Source organism: Urocitellus parryii, chromosome 6 (assembly GCF_045843805.1).
Source record: "Urocitellus parryii isolate mUroPar1 chromosome 6, mUroPar1.hap1, whole genome shotgun sequence".
NCBI lineage: Eukaryota > Metazoa > Chordata > Mammalia > Rodentia > Sciuridae > Urocitellus > Urocitellus parryii.
The window spans coordinates 122,400,486-122,422,011 of record NC_135536.1 but is presented as its reverse complement, the minus strand read 5'-3'; the positions used below and the strand labels follow the sequence as shown (position 1 = coordinate 122,422,011).

The 21,526-nt window shown below is 43.7% G+C and overlaps 1 protein-coding gene across 3 annotated transcripts in view; it reads right to left on the bottom strand.

Annotated features, from left to right (window-relative positions):
• Cyfip1 (cytoplasmic FMR1 interacting protein 1) overlaps positions 1 to 21,526 on the bottom strand; it is an 89,179-nt gene that overhangs the window by 8,918 nt on the left and 58,735 nt on the right. For 2 of the 3 annotated variants that reach the window (XM_026400480.2, XM_026400479.2), the window contains exons 16-25: positions 21,334 to 21,487; positions 19,630 to 19,786; positions 18,052 to 18,148; positions 15,693 to 15,769; positions 15,478 to 15,586; positions 13,614 to 13,733; positions 9,288 to 9,487; positions 8,491 to 8,578; positions 2,422 to 2,565; positions 871 to 961 (exon numbers count right to left, since the gene is read on the bottom strand). In XM_026400480.2, the coding sequence (XP_026256265.2) occupies positions 871 to 961; positions 2,422 to 2,565; positions 8,491 to 8,578; positions 9,288 to 9,487; positions 13,614 to 13,733; positions 15,478 to 15,586; positions 15,693 to 15,769; positions 18,052 to 18,148; positions 19,630 to 19,786; positions 21,334 to 21,487 (1,237 nt within the window). The remainder of the gene's footprint in view (positions 1 to 870; positions 962 to 2,421; positions 2,566 to 8,490; positions 8,579 to 9,287; positions 9,488 to 13,613; positions 13,734 to 15,477; positions 15,587 to 15,692; positions 15,770 to 18,051; positions 18,149 to 19,629; positions 19,787 to 21,333; positions 21,488 to 21,526) is intronic. The other variant, XM_026400482.2, reaches the window with a different exon arrangement.

Genomic DNA, 21,526 nt, shown 5'->3' with positions numbered 1-21,526 from the left:
AGCTATTGACTTGGGTGGCCCAAGAACAGCCTGCAGTGAGACACGTGGGCTGTCCCTGAAGAGCACCTCTGCCTGTAAGCAGGACAGGCTGGAGCCCAGGGCAGTCCTCCAGACAGACAGACTGTGAGGGGAAGAGGAAGAAAAGTGGGGGAAGGGGCAAGACCGGTACCCTGCTCCATGGGGCTGCCTTTAAGGCTTAGGCCTGCTGAAAGCCCAAGAGGACAACAATACGACCTGTTTTCCTTGGTGATATTTTGAGGGTGCAGGGGTCTTCCTTGGTGATTTTAAGAGTACAGGGGTCTGAGGGAACTTAGTGCTCAGAATCCCTCTCAGTGCCTCACCCCATCTCAGCTTCCTCAGAGCAAATAGTGACACCAACACAACGTCCCATACACTTACCTGCTTCCTGGCTATGAAATGCATTTGTTTCTTCTACTCTGAACAGTCAGCTCTGGTTTGGGCATCCTCACCTTCTCCTCCCACCTGGGGAAGGCAAACCTGGCCCTTCTCAACCATTTTCTTTCTTTTTTAAGGAGACAGTTTAATTGTTCTGCTAGGAAAGGAGAAGCACAGGGGACTCCTGTTTGTTTTGTTTTGTTGGGGGGGTGGAGTTGTAGATGGACAGAATGCCTTTATTTTATTTATTTATTTATTTTTGGTGCTGAGGATTGAACCCAGTGCCTCACACATGCTAGGCAAGTGTTCTGCCACTGAGCCACAGCCCCAGCCCTCAACCATTTTTAACTTGATTTTCTTTACTATGGTTGAAGGGCTGACCTTTCATTCTTTTCCAGAGACACTAGCAATGAGCCCCACATACCACTAAGAGGTGTTGTGCCTCCGTCCAGCACCCAAGGTGCCTGCACTCACCTGGAGAGCCGTATTCATGCCGGGGTAGGCGGCAAATCTTGGGCATCACCTCCATCAGTGTCTTCACGTACTGTAGGATTGTGCCTTGCAGCTGGGAGAAATACAAACTGTGTCAGCCTCGGGCCTACACTCTCCTGAAAAGCTGTGGCTGTTGCACGTTCTGAAAATTGAGTGTTAGCAAAATGCACAGTAATGATCACCACTGCAGAATCGCCCATGCAAACAGCAACCTGCACTAGGGGTCTACATAGCTGAAATTTGTGCTCTAAACAACTTCTCTTCCAAGACAAAAATGGCCCTGAGATATGACAGAGAAGGCTAAGACTGTAGTCCAGTGGTAGAGCACTTGCCTAACTCTGGGTCCGAATCCATTTCTCATGTTTACATATACCACTTGCCTCAAAAATTAACTCCATCAAGCTGTGAGGTACTGGGAACCTTTTCACAGTAGAACCTGTGACCACAGCCTGCCAGCTGGGTCACAGGTTCTACTGCAGCCCCTCTTGCTGCAGCCCCTGCCCATCACTTACTGTCTCCACAGAGAACATGCTCTATTCTATTCTCCCCAACACAAATGTGTTGAGAGCCACAGCCGAGGGGGCCCCAGCAAACTTCCAGCTGCCAGCTGATGATTGGCTCACAGCGGCCCCAGCAAACTTCTAGCTGCCAGCTGATTGGCTCCTCTGCGGTGATGCTCATTGGGCTGTTTCCCCGCCCTTTCAGACCACGGAGCTGCTCATTGGGGGACTTTTTTTGGCTCTGCCCATGCGACCCAGGCTATTGGCCTCAAGAGCAGGAGGAGTGTGGGGGGGGGGGTTAAGTGGGAAGCTGGTGGTGGCAGTTGGGCTATGAGGGAATTCCTGAGGAGCTGTGTGGTGTGGCGTGTGTATTCTAAAAATAAAGTTCGTTCCATGGCTCATGACCTTCAGCAGCTCTTCCCAGCCAGACTGCAGCACAAATGTTTGAAATTTGTGTTTTATGGAAACTCATGCTTCATGAATGGACGTGGGTCTTTGCAGAACATTCCCAGACATTACCCTCCCTTCCCAGACAATCACCAGCTGAAACACAGAAGTGTCTATCATGGCCTCCTGGCTTCTGTTTCGTCTTCCATCTCCAGAGCACTGTATTCCCTCGAGCCTTGGGCTCAGTGTTAGCCCTTTACATGGGAGGGAGGGACTACTTCTGTAGGCAATATTTGGGTTATCAAAAATTCCTTCTATGGATGGATTAAAAATAACTTGAATCTATTCTCTTTGTTTTTAAAGACAGGCTCCCACTATGTTGCCCAGGCTGGCCCCAGACTCCAGGGCTCAAGCAATCCTTCTGCCTCAGTCTCCAGAGTAGCTGAGACTACATATTTGTGCCATTGCACCTACTGGATCCATTTTTTTGAACCAGGAAAGATGAGGAAGAAATCAAAGAATCAAAGTGTTCAAAGCTAAACTGAATCATTTGTCTGTTAGAGATTCACAGTCCAGATACCTAGAGAGGCTGGCTCTACCCCTGTAAACTCCTGCCCTGAGAAGGAAACTCCTGGAGGAAACTCACCAGGCTCTTGACAACCTTCAGCAGCTCTTCCATGACCACGGCAATGCCCTGGTAGCCCAGCAGCCGGCAGATGACTTGAAAGTGCGGAGGTCCCACAAAGTTCCGGTAGCTGCCGTAAATACTGGAGTAGGCAAGGTTCAAAGCCTGGGGAAGAGGGGACAGAGTTTTCAATATGGTCTCTAGGCACATGCAGATGAAAATCCACTATGTGGAAGCTGCATTCAGCACAACACAACCCTGAGCAGATGGGATTCAGTGACTTTTCTTGTAAAATGCACTGCCCCTGCTGGTGTGGAGTCTTCAGCCTGTTAAGAAAAGCAAACCTGCTAATAGAGCCCAAGGACAGATCGTGATGGAGCAGTGGAGCCAAGTTCTTAGGGGAGGCATAAGGTGCCAGGAACTGGGGAGAGCAATGCGCGCGGCGGGTATGTGTGGAAGGTGAGAAAGACAATGAGAACATTTCATGGAGGGGACCTCTAAGCTCACTGACAATGCAGGTGAACAGAGCAGGAAGATCCCCCTAAGACAAGCATTTGTGCTATAAAATTTCCTCTCAGCACTTCTTTAGCTGCAGTCCACAAATTCCGATGTTATGCTTACATTTGTTTCAATGTATTTTTATAATTTCCCATGAGACTTCCTCATTGAGGCATGGATGATTTAGAAGTACACTAACTTCCAGATGTTCGGAGATTTTTCTTTTTTTATTGTTTCTGGTTTGAGTTCACTGTGCACTGTATGATTTCCATTCTTTTAATTTTGTTCAAGTCTATTTATGACTCAGGAATGGTCTGTCTTGGTCAGTGTTTCACAACCATTTGGAAAAAAAAGGGGGCTGGGGATGTGGCTCAAGCGGTAGCGCGCTCGCCTGGCATGCGTGCGGCCGGGGTTCGATCCTCAGCACCACATACAAGCAAAGATGTTGTGTCCGCCGAAAACTAAAAAAAAAAAAATATTAAAATTCTCTCTCTCTCTCTCTCTCTCTCCAAAAAATAAGGGTGTTTTCTGTTGTCGTGGGGTGGACTGTTCAATGCTTGTCAATTACATCTTGCTGGTTAATGGCATCACTCAGTTCTTCTCTATTGTTGCTGATTACTGAAAAGTAAAGTTGCTGAATTACTGAAAGTCTGGGTGGGTCTAAGTTGATCATAAAAGACCACACTGACCAAGTTGGACCACATCAAAGAATGGAGACCCTGCTGCTATGTGCCTGTCCCATGCCAATCCTGACAACCCTATCAGACTTAAAAGAGCCATGTATAAATCAAGAGTTCAAATAACCCCCTCTCTCTGCCTCTCAAAGCTCCACCACTCTGCTCTAATGCTGGGATTCTGTAGAAGACTTTTACTTGATAACAGCTTTACTGCTTGGGGTGGGGTGAGAGAAAAAGAAGAAAACAAAACCACATGCAAATCATTAGTGAAAACTAATGACCTCATGCTATAGGTCACACCGTTCATTCCCAGAGCTGCCCTGCCTGGGGCCTATGGTGGTTAGAAGAGACATCAATCAAACACTTGGTCTCCGGCCTCCGCCCAGTGTCCAGCTTCCCTGTGGACTAGGCCAACCCCAAAAAGGACACATCCCAAAGCCAACAACCAGAGTAACAAACAGCAAAAGTTGACTTAACTCCTCAGAGGGAAGAGGAAGCTCAACTTCAGGGGAGGGCAGAGTTACAAACACCACATTTAAAATACTTAGACTCTGGGGCTGGTTTTGTGGCTCAGTGGCAGAGCGCTTGCCTCACACATATGAGGAACAGAATTTAAAAATAAATACTTAGACTTGAAGAGGGAAGCACTTTGGATGTCACAGCTCAGAACAGAGCCAGCTCCAGTATCACTAGACATGGGCTCCCCAGCTCTGTCTCTTCCCCTTTGAATTGGGGACAATCATATTATCTTATAAGAAAGACAATGTGCTCAAAAGTTTTGGGCAGAGTAGACATTCCATGTATGGTGAGGTTACCAAGAACCCCAATAACATTCTCAAAAATGGCCCACTTGGCTAGGACCATCTTATCTCCAAGAGACACCAGCCTTAGGTTCATTATTCATGAGAAAAAGAACCAGTCTGATTCTTGGATTCTGTACATCCCACGATCACACAGATATAAACACTACAAATTACACAGCAGCAGAGTAAAGTGCATCGCGAGAACAAAGGCCGCTCGTTTTGAAAACAATTCAGCTCTGACATCAGACTGTTCTGGCATCTGGCCTTTTTTTGAGGGGAAGTTCCTCAAAGAAGTGTCACCTAATATGTATAAGATTGAGCAGTCAATATTGATGTCACTAGTATGAAAGTCCAAACAATTTTACCCTCTCCCCCACTAAAAAAAAAAAAAAAAAAAAAAAAAAATGTGTGTGTGTATATGTGTTTTTAGGTTGTAAGAATATGAATTTACAAGAATAAAAATTACACAATTTCTCAAACTGAGAGTAAGCTGCAGTGAGTTTCAAGTTCAGTCATAGTATTCACATTAGAAACAACGATTACATTCAAGTCATCTATTCTTTCTTTCCCCCAAGAAGGGCACAAGCTGTACCCCTGTGGGGACATTACCAGGCCTGTACCTTGTGGGGACATCACCGGGGCAATGGGGTGGAGGCGGGCATCGCCTATCTTACTAGGAGTGGACACAATGCTGCCTCCCTGAGTTCCTACTGGGAAATCCTGAAGAAAACCCTGTGTCACCTGAGCCTTGAACACCACTGTGATGTACAGACTGTCCACCTGGGCAGCAAGAACACACAGAGTGAGGTCTCCAAACCAGCTCCCACAGGCCTCGTTCCAGGGACAGAGCATCAGAACCATTCACCTGGCCCGATGCCACCTCTCCTCGGAGGCCCGACTCCCTTGCTTCCAGAGCCGTCCTCTCTGGACTCTGGGCTGGAGGAGGAAGGTCCCTCCCTAGTCTTTATTTTGAGTTTCCAGAAGGTAACAACCCAGGACATTCAAAAACCAGCACACTGATAGAGCAGCTGGATTGACTGTATTATTTTTTAAAATTGTCATCATGGAGTTGCTGAAAAACAAATTATTGCCCCCCAAAAAAACAAAAGATAGTTTTTCAAGGCCACAAGTTTTACAGCATCCCTCAGACCACCTAGACTCCATTTTTGGAAGAAGAGTCTCATATCCTTTTTCTCACGTGCTTGTCTACAGAGATGTTAAAAAGAGGACCCTTCTCTTCTGCTTGGGGACACCTCATTTGTGATGAAAAGACCACATCCCTTAAACATTTAAAAACTGTTTTGATGAACACATATTAATTAGACATTTATGAAGTATGGTGCATTATTTCAATATATATGCACAATGAATAAAGATCGAAGGGTATAGAAATACAATGATTACCTTTACATAATAATTACACATTGTACAGATTTACCAAATGATCACTGTACCCCTTAAACATGCACAAGTAAAATAATTAAGAATGTAGCTCAGTAGCAGAGCACTTGCCCAGCAAGCCTGAAGCCCAGGGTTCAATCTGTCCCATTAGAACAGCTCCAAGCCCTACCCAACGGGAGCTGTAGGGTCCTCCAATCCTGCTCCCCACATCCCCAGTCTCAGATTGGTAAGAGGTCTTGAACATCCCACTGTGGGCAGGAAGAAGGCACACAGGTCAGCCTGCTGTGAGTGTAGCCCTGATGCCAGGCAGCGCAGTGTCCTCTGGCCTCAAAGGACACAAGGCATTATGGTGGGCCAGCCTGTGCACACACAGCCTGTAAACCCAGGCACCAGCTGCTCACATCAACCCCAAGACACCCAGCTCCCAGCAATCAGCAGATGGGATAGATAACGTCTAATGACCACCCTGTGAGATTTCACTGTGTACCTGTTTCTTTATTTCCTCAGGTGTTCGGCTTTCTGCAAGTGAGAACGTTTAAGTATTGATGAATGTTGGCGGCCTGCCCCTGGAAGCATGGGGTTCAGGGACAGTCCTGCCAGCAACACTCAAGACAATGTCACTCTTCCCAGAAGCAGCTAGATACTTTAAACTTTCCCATCTGATAAGCAAAATAATCCTAACTTCTGTCATTATCTCTCTTCAATTACAAGGCAGGAGATCTACTTTGGAGGGGGGTGTTCGCTCATTTCATCTGTTTTATTTTTTTCCTACAGATTGTTTATCTATTTCTTATTTAAACCATTTAAACCATACAAATACTCAATAAAGGCAGTCATCCCAAGATACTGTGGAAAATTGGTTCCAGGACCCCCAGTGGATACCAAAATCTGCAGATGTTCACATCCTTTATATAAAACAGTGAAGTATTTGGATGACTTAAACATATCCTCATATACTTGAAATCATCTCTAGATTACTTTTTTTAAAAAAAGTTTGTAGTTGTATGTGGATGCCTTTATTTTATTTGTTTTATTTTTATGCAGTGCTAAGGACTGAGCCCAGTGCCTCACACATGCTAGGCAAATGCTCTGCCACTGAGCCAAAGCCCCAGCCTCTAGATCACTTTTAATACCTAATACAATGTAAATGCTAAGTAAAGAGTATCATATCCTATTGTTCAGGTAATAATGACAAGAAAAAGTCTGTACATGTTCAGATTACACACAATTTCTTTCTTCCCCTATTTTTTTCCCTGGTACTAGCGTTTGAACTCAGGGGTACTCTACCCTCTGAGTTACATCCCCATTTTTAGTTTTTGTTTTGAGATAGTCTTGCTAGGTTGCCAAGGCTGGCCTCCAACTCCTGAATTCCTGGGATTTTGCAATTCTTTTGTGGGGGAGGAGGGGTAACCAGGGATTGAATTCAGGGGCCCTTAACCACTGAGCCACATCCCCAGTCCATTTTTATTTTATTTTATTTTTAATTCTGAGACAGTCTTGCTAAGTTGCTAAGGCTGACTTTGAACTTCTGATCCTCCTGCCTCAGTCTCCCAAGCTGCCGGGATTTACAGGCTTGTGCCACCATGCCCAGCTTTCCCAAATATTTTTGATCCATAGTCAGTTGAGCCCACAGATGAGAACACATAGGCAAGGAGTGCTGCCCTTAGTACTACTCACACTTGTTGGGCCTCTGGGCACCCCTGCATGGCATCTGTCGTATCTCCTTAGAGGTGAGCATCTGCTATTTCAGCCTGCTCACCATTGTGGGCTGACTCTGTTATTTGTAGAAGTCAGATCTCTTCTGCACTCACCTTCCCACATCAGCCCGTGCCTTGGTGGCATTGCCCCTGAACAGCAGTCCTGGCTCTGCCTCAACAATGCTCCTGAGACTCTTCCATGTGCTTTAGTTTCTTTCTTGTGGTATCAGGGATTGAACTCATGGTGTCGCACATGTTAGGCAAATCATTTTCCACTGGGCCACATCCCCAGCCCTCCATATATGCTTTCTTAGTATAAGGATTTTTAAACTTTTAAATCTCCCAATAAGCACATATTTTAATGCCACAAATGAAGCTGGACTTACTCCAACTCCTATTTCATGCCCAAAGTTGTCCCAATAGTATAAACAACTAATTTCAAATAAAAAAATTTTTTTTTTTAAAGATGGTAACTTCCTATGTTTCCCAGGATGACCTCGAACCTCTGGGTTGAAGTGATTCTCCTACTTCAGCCTAATCACTTGTTTTAAAAAATTTTGTAGTTATATATAGAATAGATAGAACCCATGCCACCAAGCACATGCCACCAAGCCCCACTATCTTCTGTTTTAAATTACTATTGCTTTCAGGAAGATGTTAATGGAATAGAAAGAAAAGCAACATTCTCTACATGGTATATATTACATTGACATCATTGCAATTAAACTGAAATTTCAAGCTGGGCAAGGTGGTACACCCTTGCAGTCCCAGCTACTTGGGAGGCTAAGGCAAGAGGATCACTTGAGCCCAGGAGTTTAAGGACAGCCTAAGCAACATAGTGAGACCCTGTCTCAAACAAACAAATAAACAATAACAACAAAAACCAGGAAAGAAAGAAAGGAACGTAAATAGGTAGGTAGGTAAAGACAGGAAAGAGAAAAGAAACGCAGGAAGAAAAAAATTCAAATTCAAATTATGCTTCATTATGAACTTCACAAACAAAAAAGAACCCACCTTTGATCCATGCAAATACTGGGGTTGTGCATTAGGCTGTTTATCTCTTTGAAATTCCTGAGAAAATGGTAACACTGTTCGAACAAACCTATACAAGAAAGATTAAAAAGAAAACTAAATTTAATTGTAGTTATTTATATTCTGAATTTTTCTATTACCCATCTATTAAATTTGCTTCCCAATTAACTGTTACAATCATCAAACAGGAAAATTCCAGTAAATAAAAAACCACAGAATGAATTAGATCCATATCTGAATATATGTAGAATAAATGTATCCAATATAGCAGTGTGCTATCAGTAGTCAATACCACCGGTGTACAACACTCAACATTGGTGTGCGTGCACGTGTGTGTGTGTGTGTGTGTGTGTGTGTGTGTGTGTGTGTCTCTGTCTACATGGGCCCATGTGTAAATTTGCGTGTGTCTGTGTGTGTCGGCATGTCCTGGAATATTAGGGAGTAGCTGTCACCCAGCAGCTGCTCCCTGTGTGGTTGTGAGTCTGTCCTAAGCCATGAGCAAGCCCCTAGATAGGAACCACAACTCCCCTCTCTAGTCCAGTCCCATCACCCAATCTTCATGTGTAAAGCCAGGGCCATGCCCCAAGGCTGGCCCAGGGCTACCCTTACAAATAGAAGAAACAGGAGGGACAAAATGTTCTGGAAAAGAGAAGGAAGAGGGAACACAGTGACAAGGACACAGTGAAATTCTGTGGGGGAGGCAGTTCCCCCAAGATCATTCCACACAAATGCTTGGCGGGGGGCATCCAGACCCACCTGTGAAGCTCACAGCCACTCACCGGTTGGTGGAACCATTGTAACAGTAGTTGGGCAGGAAGTCATAGTTGAGCTCCCAGAAGACATGGAGGGTGATTCTTCCATAGGGCGCTGACACATTGTGGTTGGCTTCCCGGAACATGGCATCAAAGCTGTCCAGCGTCAGGTACCTGCTCAGCAGCTTATGGGTCATGCGGTTGATTTCTAAAAGGCCATCCAGTTCCTACAGGGCCACAGAGACAGGGATGTAAGGACCGAACTGGGTCACGCAGGAAGGGGGAATCAGTACTGTCACCTGCAGTCCCCACCCAGGCCATGAGGTCCCTGGTAGGCCAGCGCACAGTGGGGACTAGACAACGAGAGTTCACAACAAGGTAGCCACCAGTGCATTAAGTTTTGAATAACTTCTATTACTGTATACTGTTACACTTGTTCTAATTTATTTTTAGTTATTGTTATTAATCTCTTACCATGCCCAATTTATAAATTAAACTTTATTATGAGTATGTAGGTATGGGGAGAAACACAGTACATATAAAATATAGAATCCTGTATAATCCGTGATTTTTCTTTTCTTTTTTTTTTTTTTTTTTTTGGTACCAGGGATTGAACCCAGGGACACTTTTTATTTTGAGACTGGATCTCACTAGGTCGCTTAAAGTCTCACTAATTTGCTAAGGCTGGCTTCAAATCTGCCATCCTCCTACCTCAGCCTCCAGAGCCACTGGGATTACAATCTGTGAGTTCCAGTATCCACTGGGGGTATCCCCAGTGGTATCCCCCATTCAATCAGATAAAATTACTATATTGCTCATAAAACTTGCCAAATTCTTGCCAGTCATGGCGGCACACATCTGTAATCCCAGCAACTGGAGAGGCTGAGGCAGGAGAATCTTGAGTTCAAAGCCTCAGCAACTTAGCAAGAGCTGCTAATAAAATATAAACAAGGGCTAGGGATGTGGTTCAGTGGTGAAGCACTCCTGGGTTCAATCCCAGGTACCAAAAAAAAAAAAACAAAAAAGAAAAGAAAATCCTGCCAAGTGAGATGCACTGAGTGTGAAACACAATAGATTTCAAAGACTTAGTGTGAAGAAGAAAAAATGCCAAGATCCATCTCCATCTATCACCAAGACCCACGGGCCACCCCGGCTGAGGCCTCTCTCATTCCTCTGAGTGAGGCTCACTCCCTAGTTATGGACAATTCCCCTGGAGTTCTTGCATGTTCTTTACCATCTGTCTTCGGCCTTTATTCTTAGATCAATTTGGTTGGATCCAAAATCCTCAATTCACAGTTCCTTTCCTTGGCTACTGACAAAGGTCTGAGGGCAACTGAATCTGGTCCTGAGTCCTTCCTCTCAAACAAAAGATTTTTTTTTTCTTCCCTTTTAAAGTCTAATCCTTTTATTGCAATATTTTTGTTGTTGGAGCCATTTTCAGAGTCCTTAATAACATTAGCATCCTTTTTAATTATTTGGAACCGTGGATTGAATCCAGAGACCCTCTACCACTGAGCTACATCCCCAGTCCTTTTTATGTTTTTTATCTTGAGACAGGGTCTCACCAAGTTACCCAGGTTGGCTTTGAACTTGTGATCCTCCTGCCTCAGCCTCCCACACTGCTAAGATTATAGGCATGTGCCACTGTGCCCAGCTAATTTCTTTCCAATTTAAAAAAATGTTCTTTCTCTCCTTCTTGTTATTCCTCTGAGGTCATTATGCATTTGTTCTTTCTGGTGCAGTCTTCAGTTCTGCAGTGATTTTCTTGTGAACTCTTTCACGAGTCCACCATCACTTTTCAAAACCTCCTTTCCTCTAATCCCCCTAATTCTGGATTTTAACCTATTCTGACATATACGGTTCTTTCACAGCAGCCACCACTTTCACAGGTTCCAGGGGGACCTTTCTGAAGGCTTTCACTGTCTGTAGAGATACCACTGTGCGTTTATATCCTTTCTTTTATTATAACCCATCAAATGGGATTGGACCCTGACCCTCTTCTGCAGCTCGACTGTTAAGTGAATGGCGCTCACTTTGCTTTGGGGGCCGACGTGGTTGCAGGTACTATTGTTTAAATGTGGTTTATCCCCAAGAAAGCTCATGTTGAGGCTTATCTTCCAGTGTAAGGGTACCACGTGGGGAGCCCTCGGGAGGCACGTGAGGTGATGAGGGCTCCATCCACATGAAGACAGCAACGTTTCCTTGAGAGTCTAGACTAGTCTTCTCAGAACTTAGGTTCTGTGGGGCCTGCTAGATGCTACAAGAGCAGGGTGTCCGGGAGCCAGCTCGGCGGCCTTGGCCTGCTCTCCTGCCTCCTCTCCGCCACGTGAGCTTTCCTGTGTGTACCTGTTATGCTCTGGCTCTTAAATATCACCCAAAGGCCACATGTTAAAGGCTCAGTCACCATCCAGGGAGATTAACCTTTAAAAAGCTGGGCCTGATGGGGTGCAGGGGTGCACGCCTATGATCCCCACTACTCAGAGGGCTGAGGCAGGAGGATCAGTGTGAGCCCAACACAGGCAACACAGAAAGATCCTGTCTCAAAATAAAATTTTAAAATAGGGCTGGGGATGTACCTCTATGGTTTGCCTAGCATGAATGAGGCCCTGGGTTCAATCCCCAGTGCAGGAAAAGAAAAAAATAAAAATAAACAAGTGGAGCCTAGGGATGAACATTAGGCTGTGCCCTTGAAGAAGACATTGAGAACCTGGCCCCTCCTTTCTCTTTTTGCTTCCCAGTTGCCACTAGATAGGCAGCTTTGCTCCACCACAAGTCTCTTGCGGTTTTCTAGCTGTCAAAGGCCCAAAAGCAATGGAGTCAGCTGATCATGAACTGAAAACTCTGAAAGCATGAGTCACAATAAACCTGTCCTCTTCATAAGTTCTCTTTAATAAATAAACCTTCCTTCCTTATAAAGTATCCAATCTCAGGTATTCTGCTATAGCAACCCAAAACAGACAAAGATACAAGAATAGTAATCTTCACATTTATGCCTCTAGAGAAAAATGATTCATGCTACCTAAGATCTCTCTCATGTTCCCTCCCCTAACTGCATCTCCACTTTTCTTTACCTCATCATCCATTATCAGGCAGCATAGTATTGCCTGCAGCATCTCCCATGTAAACCTTTGTCTCAGAAGAGAGTTTTGACTTATTAGATTCTCGAGTTTTGGCTGACTGTTTTACCACCATTAAATTTTCTCTCACCTCAATTATCCTTGAAAAGCTCTGTAGAAATTATTCTCTGTAGGCCACAATGAGAATGGGAACAGAAGTCAACCAAACTGGGCTCCCTAAATCCAATGTGGCCAAGTACAGGGCAGCACAATGAAAGTGTTTTCAAATGGTTTGACCCCTAGAGATCTCAGCACTGTCCTGAGGCTGCCACAGACAGTGTTAGAAGGTTCTCTTTGATCTGTATAAAGGGGAAGCCATAGGCCTAGTGAATAGGAGTCTGACTGGAATCATTATGAAAGAAATCATTGTTCTTTGTTGCTGAGAAAATCAATTTAAAGAAGGAAGGATTTTATTTTGGCTCACGATTTCAGAAGACTTAGTACATGGTCGTTTGGGTCCAGTACTATGGGCAGAATATCATGTCAGGGAAGGTCAGGTGGAGCAAAGCTGCTCACCTTGTGGTGGCCAAAAAGCAGAGAAAGAGAAAGAGACAGAGAGGGACCAGGACAAGAGATAGCCAGGAGCCCACTCCCTTCAACTAGACATACGTCCTACAGTTTCCACCACCTCCCAATAGTCCAATCAGCTCTGAACCATCAATGGTTTAATCCACTATTGAGGTCAGAGCCCTCGTGATCTAAGCACTTTCCAAAACCCCTCCTCTGACCACTGCTGCATTGGCACCAAGACTTTAATACATGAGCCTTGGGGGGACATTTCAGTACAAACCATAACACTCTTTAATCAATCCCTGTACCCAAAGCTCCCTGAATCATGGGGTGAAGAACCTTGTAACACTAACAAAATTATATAATGTAAATCATTAAGTTATATGTTAACCTTTGCCATACTTAGGTATAATCTCAAGATTGAGATTCTTGGTCCTTTTTTTTTTTAAGGCAAGGATTAATAATGTAGGTTTATTTATAGCTTTATTGAGATATGATTAGTATACAATGAGTTGCATGGATTTTAACATACATTTATATCCATGAAATCATACCAGATTATTGGTTTCTTTGAAATCAATTTAGAAATGTGACTACTAAGAGTAGGTGCTAATAGATCCTTGAGATACCAGGCTCAACGAGTCCTTGTCTTTTATTATCTACACAAGAAATACCATTTATTCAGTTTATTACTAGAGATGGAAGTAAAATTAATTCCAGTACTTACAACTATTGATGTCAAGTCTTCACTTTCAAATCGTCCGATCGCTAGCTCTAGAGACTTATACATGCCCGCTGACACACGCTGTGTAATCAGGCGGTTGAGGTCCACCGACCTGCCAAGGAGCTAGAGGGAGGGAGGAGAGGGACATCCAAAAAAGAGTAAACATGGAAACCTCAAGAACAAAAAAGCAAACAAACAGGCAATGCAAAAATGTCCCTCAGAAATCTATTTAAAAACATAAATGTCTTTGTGAGGATATAGTAGAAATTTAAATGTTTCAGATGAAATTTTATATACAAGGATCATAACAAAATACTCTACCTTCCTAGAGCTTTCCCTGCAAGGGAAAGCCTTGAAGGCTTTTGCAGCACCTTAACATTGAATTTAACCTAAATCATGGGCAGAAACCCTGAGCCTCACCAGCACCGTGGAATATCTGTGTCTATCAATAACAGCATCACATATAAAGGTGTTCAGGATCCATCTCCCACCCCACAGTGGCCTGGGTATGTCTAAGACGCCACAGGTGTTAAAATGGCAGGTAAGATAACATTCCTCCATCTCTATTTCAGGGTCCTAAGAACTAGATAACAAGATAGTAAAAGCTCTGGTAAGAATATCCAAAATGTACACAGTGGTTATCTGTACATAGACAGTATAATTAAGTGGAGGTTTCCCCACTGTTTTCCCACTTTTTTTGTGTGATGTATATACATCCCACATCACTTAGCAACAGAATATATCATTAGGTGATTTTGTTGTGCAAACAGCACAGAGTATACTGAGATGATCTAAGATGATCGCAACATCACTGGATGATATAATCTCTATGTGTGTGTGTGGTGCTGGGAATCAAATCCAGATCCTCAAAATGCAAGGCAAGCTCTCTACCACTGAGCTATCTCCCCAGTCCAGGTGATATCATCTCAGGGGACCACAGTGGTATATGCAAGTCTGAAGTTCACCAAAACATTGTTATATGGTACAATATCACTAGATGTTGTTTCAAAAAATACAACTAAAACCAAGCACTGTCTATCTTTCTTTGTTGTGGCCACAAGAAAGTGTGTTTCTGAAACTCATAGCCAACAAGTGATTTTTCACCTATATTCTTTTTATACTTTGGCTTTTGAGCTCCTGGGGAAGGACAGACTGAAAAATATATATATATTTGTGTGTGTGTGTGTGTGTGTGTGTGTGTGTGTGATATTTTGGATTGAATCCAGGGACACTCTACTTCATCACCAGCCTTTTTCACTTTTTATTTGAGACATGGTCTCACTAAATTGCTGAGCTGGCCTCAAACGTGCAATCCTCCTGCCTTAGTTTCCTAAGTAGCTGGCATTACAGGGATCTGCCACTATGCCCAGCTACTTTTTTATTTTTATTTTTTAGTGGTACTGGGGATTAAACTCAGGGCTTCAAACATGTTAGGTAAGTGCACTACCACTGAGCTACATCCCCAGTCCTTTTTAAATTTTATTGAGAACAGACTCACTAAATTGCCCATATTAGCAATCCTGTCCCAGCCTCCCAAGTAGTTAGGATTAAAGGTGTGTGCCATTGTAGCCAGCTTAAAAATTTAACACTCTCTTTTAGCACATTATGATAGTGCATGCCTGCAGACCCAGCTACTTAGGAAGCTGAGGCAGGAGGATCACTTGAGCCCAGGTAATTGAGGGCAGCCTGGGCAACATAGCAAGACCCTCATTTCAAAGAAACAAAAACAACAATAAAAACTTTATCTCTTTATGAGGAAATTCACACAGTCACGTAACATAGTAAACCTTGCAAGCTATAAGGAAAATCCAATATTTCTGATGCACGCTCCAGGCTCGTATTGAGGCCCAACAGGAGCCCTACACACCTGTACGTGCCTCTGCTTCAGCAGCGTCTCGTAGCGATTAGATGGTGGGAGATGAATTGTGGCTCCCTGGTTCTTGCATTCAGATCGTAACCGTTTATCGAGAAGCAAACTGGTACAGAAGAAACACAGGACATTTTTCATATACTGAATGTTAACAGAAGCATCAGATCAAATTAACCAAGATTTTGTATTGCAATCACAAATCAGATACTCACCTTCCTGCCATAACCTTATAATATGCAAATATCTGGTCTGCTAGCTTATAAACAAATTGGTCAAAACACAGATTCACCTGGAGTAAGAGAAAGCACACATTAGATTTCAATTCCCTAAACCAACATCAAATAATATAAGTTAAAAACAAAACCTTTTTTAAGATAACAAATTCAGGATCTTTTAGAAAAGAAAAAGAAGAAATAGTCTTACTATCCAACATCAGCACATTAAAGAGATTATGGTGTCACAATAAGTGACATCTAGTCATTGAAAACTATAGTAGACTAAAATGCAAGAAGTAAAATTAAGAATCAATAAATGAGATGGTATCAAACTAACAAGCTTCTGTACAGCAAAGAAACAATCAAGAATGTGGAGAGAGAGCCTACAGAATGGGAGGAAATCTTTGCCACCTGAACCTCAGATTCAGGATTAATCTCCAAGATGAATAATAACTCAAAAAACTTAACACCAAAAAAAAAAAAAAAAAAAAAAAAAAAAAAAAAAAAACAGCCCAATCAATAAATGGGCAAAGGAACTGAACAGGCACTTTACTGAAATATAGTCAGTCACCAAATACATGAAAACAAGCTCAACATACCTACCAAATAGAGAAATGCAAATTAAAACTACACTGAGATTTTATCTCACTCCAGTCAGAATGGCAATTATCAAGGATACAAGCAACAATAAATGTTGGCGAAGATGTGGAGAAAAAGATACACTCATACATTGCTGGTGGGACTGCAAATTGGTGCAACCATTATGGAAAGCAGTATGGAGATTCCTCAGAAAACTTGGAATGGAACCACTATTTGGCCAATTAATTATTCCACTCCTCTCTATATACTCAAAGGACTTAAAATGAGCATTATATAGTGATATGGCCACATCAGTGGTAATAGCAGCTCAATTCACAATAGCCAAGCTGTGGAACCAATCTAGGTGCAGGTAAATGAATAGAACTGGAAACTATCATGCTAAATGAAATAAGCCAATCCCCCCAAACCAGGCTGAATGTTCTTTCTGATATTTGGATGCTAACACACAAAAAGATTGGTGAGGGATAGGGAAGATCAGAAGTACTTTGGACTAGATAAAGGGGAATAAAGGGAAGGAAAGGGGCATGGGAATAAGAAAGGCACTTAGAATGAACTGGTTCACATATGAATACATGACGATTGTAACCCATGTCCTGTACAACTACAAGAATGAGAAGTTATGCTTCATGTATGTACGATAGTGTCAAAAGACATTCTACTGTCTTGTATAATTAAAAAGAACAAATTAAAAGAAAAACTATGGTAGAACTATTCTGGTTTTTTAAAAAATATTTTTAGTTATAGATGTACACAATACCTTTATTTTATCTATTTAGTTTTCAATGTGGTGCAGAGAATTGAACCCAGTGCCTCACACGTGCTAGACAAAGTGGTCTGTCACTGAGCCACAACCCCAGCCTGAAGTGTTCTTACTGAGGTCAAAATGTCACTATTTTCTTAAATGCAAAAGCAAACAAAGGCCTCTCTTCACCATATGCTCTTGGGGGGGATACACTGTGTCCCCACCTGGAGCAGCTTCTGTCACCAGCTGTGCTTTTCAGGAGTCATCATCTGTCCCAGAGCACCTGCCACTTTTCCCCTGGAGCAGGGCTGGCTATACTGCGCAGGAGATTATCCAGAAGATACCCCCAAAAACCTGCAACCTTGCTTCCAGATGGGGCTGGCACCACCTTCTGGATCCATGAAGAAGATACATGTGCTCAGAGACAGGTGGACCCAGGCCCAGGAGGGCCTGCAGAGGGAGCCCTTCATCCACCCTGCATCACACAGAGACCCTGACCTCTCCCTGCAGAAACACTTGCGTAGGACTTCATGAGGAGTGGAAGAGACCCAGATGCATGAAACAATTTGTCGAGGATAAGTTCTCTTACATCTTAAACTAAAGAATAAGATTCAACTTCTATGTGTACACTGATTTGATAATTCCTTTTGTGGGAATTATTCCTTAACAAGAAATCCGATGCAAATGAAAGAGCATGTACCAAGAAGTACAGCAAGGTCCCATTTATAAAATCTCAAGAGTAAGAGACTAAAGGAATGAAAGAGGGATTAGTTTAGTGTAACAATCATGTTCAATAGAAAACAGACGTGGATGCAAGAATTATCCAGAGAAAGAGGACATCCTACCATGGTCCTGTGTGGAGGTAGGAGGAAGGGGCAGGCAGAAGAGCTCACACTAAAATGCTTACTTCACTGTTTAAACTGCCTCATATTTTAAAGAAAGTTTAATACTCAAGAGAAAAAGGAAATTTCATTATAAAGGAAACAAAAAGGAATCAAGGTGCTGTGCCCTCACCTCTGCCTCGATCTCATCGTAGAGAAACTGCTTGTTGAACCTGGTGAGTGCGTAATGGGCACTGTCGTTGTACAGGTCCAGGGAGTAGAGAACGTACCTGCAGAGGGTGGCATTGGTTACTTCCCAGGTGCCCACACCATGAGCTGCGGCCCTCACAACCTCCTACTGAAAGAGGAATTTAAATCTCAAACAAGGAAAAAAAGAGTTTCTTACTTCAAAAGCCAAATTATGTTCCTGCAGAGCGCTGCTGGCAGCTATACTTTACAGAACTACCACACTCGGTCAGGACAGGCAAGGTTGGGGACAGCCATGCAGCCAATACCATAGGAGGGATATAATCACTAAGGACACACAGACAAGGATCTCCACCTACCTGTGTCTTCTCATGATGCTTTAAAGTTTTTTACTACAAATATGCAGTATTTTTTTTAACAACAAAAGTAAATTTTAAGGATCTATTACATAGTAAGATGACCATAATTGACAAGAATGTAATGGATATTTCAAAATAGCTCAAAGAGGGGATCTTTCAATGGTCTCACCACAATGAAATGATGTTTGTGATGATGGGTATGCTAATTACTCTGATGCAATCACTACATAATATATACATGTACTGAAGTAGCACACTAACCCATAAATATGTACTATTATTATGTACCAATTAAAAGAAAAAAAGTTTAAAAATGGACTATTTTCTTATTTTAAGGATAAACTATTTGACTTAAAAACGACACAGGTCCTGGATCACACAGATGACCAAAGCCATGTCCAATGTTGGGACCAAGGCCAAAAGCCCATCACTCCTGCCTTGTGCCTGGACAAAAGACAGCGGTCAGAAGCCTCAGGAGGAGCTGTCTAGAAAAGTGGGGAGAGAGGAAGCCCCATTCTGGAGGAGTGCCTCTGCACTGGCTCTGGCTCCTCATCTGTCCTAATGCTAAGGAACAGGCTGCTGGCCTCTGCAGCAGAGTGGAAGGTGATGGTCCTGACCAACATCCAGCTCCACACGGACCTGTAAGGAATGATTTGCAAAGAACTGCGGAGAGGGTCTCCCACTCTTCATAAGATACCCCCATTTTTATGGTTTTCCTTTCCATGGAGATCATATTTTGAAAGACTGATCTCTCCCCCAGCCCAGAATTCCAATTTCCAAAATAAAGATGTTCAATGAACACCTTCTCTCCCAGTTTCATCTTAGACAGAGGCTAGGCTGAGTGGGGGCTCTAAGCCCTCCTGCCCCCAGTGCACTGGGCACAGCTTCACCTTGCAGCGCCAGTACTACCCAGGCTTGGGGAAGACCCAGGCTCATCTCCTCTCCCTGATCCAGGCTGTGTCCTCCTGGCCTTGCCCAGCATCTGTGCAAGATGGGAACTTGACCAGTTCTAGTACCAGAGATCCTGATTTCAGTCTGGAGCCAAGAAACTGGTTACTTGTATTATGTGCCAAACATTTACCATAGTGAACGTGATTTTCAACAAAATGCTAAAAACCGTCCAGGTCCCCTCATCTACATACCAGCTCCTAAGAACCTCCCTTCCCCACCACCATGAGCAAGGGTCTCAGAAGCAGGAAACTCACTCCATCATGGATGCCTCCTTGGTCTCTAGGATATGGTCAGTCAGGATCCAGGGCATGGACATCTCAATGGGGAACTGGATCCTCCTGCCCATGGTCAGCTCCAGGAAGAACTCTCGGAACCACAGCTGGGAAAGGTCACAGCACTGCTGCAGAGTTTCTTGAAGGATTCAAAGACACCATGTTACCTTCTTTGAGCAGAAAGAGATTCAGCAGAAATGATACAAGAGGGGCTGTCTGCATGGTGCCAGCTCCTCTGCGCTCAGCCCTGAGCCATGCAGCGAGGACATGAGCAGGGAGGGGTCACAAGACACCCTGCACAAGAGACAAGACCAGCACGGGTACGGCTGCAAGTGCAGCTGCATGGACCCTGCGCATTCAGAGCAGTCAGCATCCTCCTTCCAGCCAGGACGTCATCAACCTCCCCTCAGCAGGACTAGGGGGACAACATCCTTTTGAAAAGGAGAAGTAAAACAGGATTACAGGTTGAGCATTCCTAACCCGAAAATCAGAAATCTTAACTGCCGTAAAATTGGAAACTTTTGAGCACCAATGTGATGCCACAATGGAACATTCTACCCCTGACCTTGTAACAAGTTGATGTCAAAATGCAGGCACATCCAAACATACCGTATAGTTCTGCATTACTTAATGACAGGGTCACACTCTGAGAAGTAAATCGTTAGGTAACTTTGTTATTGTGCAAACATCACAGAGTGTGCTTATACAAACTAAGATGATTACAACATCAACAGGGGATAGAATCTTATGGGACCACAGTCATATATCTGGGCAATGTTGACTGACATGTCATTATGCTATATATGACTATAAAATTACCTTCAGACTATGTGTCAAAGGTGTGTAAGAAACAAATAAATTTCACATTTGGATTTGGGTCCATTCCCAAGATATCTCATTACGTACATACAAATATTCTAAAATCTGAAAAAATCCATAATCCAAAACAATAAGGTCCCAATAAGGGATACTCAACCTGTATTTTCTTTTACTCAGGATAAATTATCCAGGACACAGCATTTACACACACTCAGGGGAGGTCTAGCTAATGCAAAACTAAAGATAGACTGAAAAAGACAAGTTTCTGTCCTTTCACGGAGTTAAAGGCAAAAGCATCACTATTTACTCCAATATTGCAGCACCCCCAGCCAAGAGAGAGAGGCCTTCTGCTCTGAGCCAAGGAATGGACATGGTTGGCTCCACAGGCCACAGGCAGACACACGGAGAGTACAGAGTACCCACTGTACGAGGTCAAAGTGGCCGGGCGTCACCAAAACAGGGGCTAGCCTGGCTCAGGGCTACCTTCCCACATGTCACTGCCCGTGGGGATGTTTCTGCTATTTATCAATGCCAGGTCTCGATCCAGGTGACAGGTTACATTCGCCTGTGTTCCTAACCCGGTGCAGGTTGAAAGACCGTGCTCACATCGCCGGGCCAGCCATGGCCCCACAGTCCTTGGCCTTGAAAGGGCTGTGCCCCACAAGGCTATGGCAGAAGCCAAAGACAGAGAGGACGTAGGGGGAGCCTTGGGACGTCCGGCCACCACCACAAAGGTTAGGGCACATCACCGTGAGGTGGGTGCGTGAGGAACAGGGCAGGGGACGGTCAGGCAGGCGTAAGCGTTCTAGATGGTGTTAGCGGTGTTAGAGCATGCTGGGCCGGACTCTGGTCAGCACTGTCTCTTACCACTGAAATTTATCAAGTGGGTGTAGAAGAATGACTCTCGATGAAATTTTTCTATGTCCAATATGGTGGGCCCCTCAAGGCTACTTCTCAGGGTTTTCTTGGAACCACTTTTGTCTGCAATGAGGGACTCTAGCATGGTTCTCACCATATAAAGCTGTGTTATCCAAGGAGACATTCGTAGGGGAGAGAATAT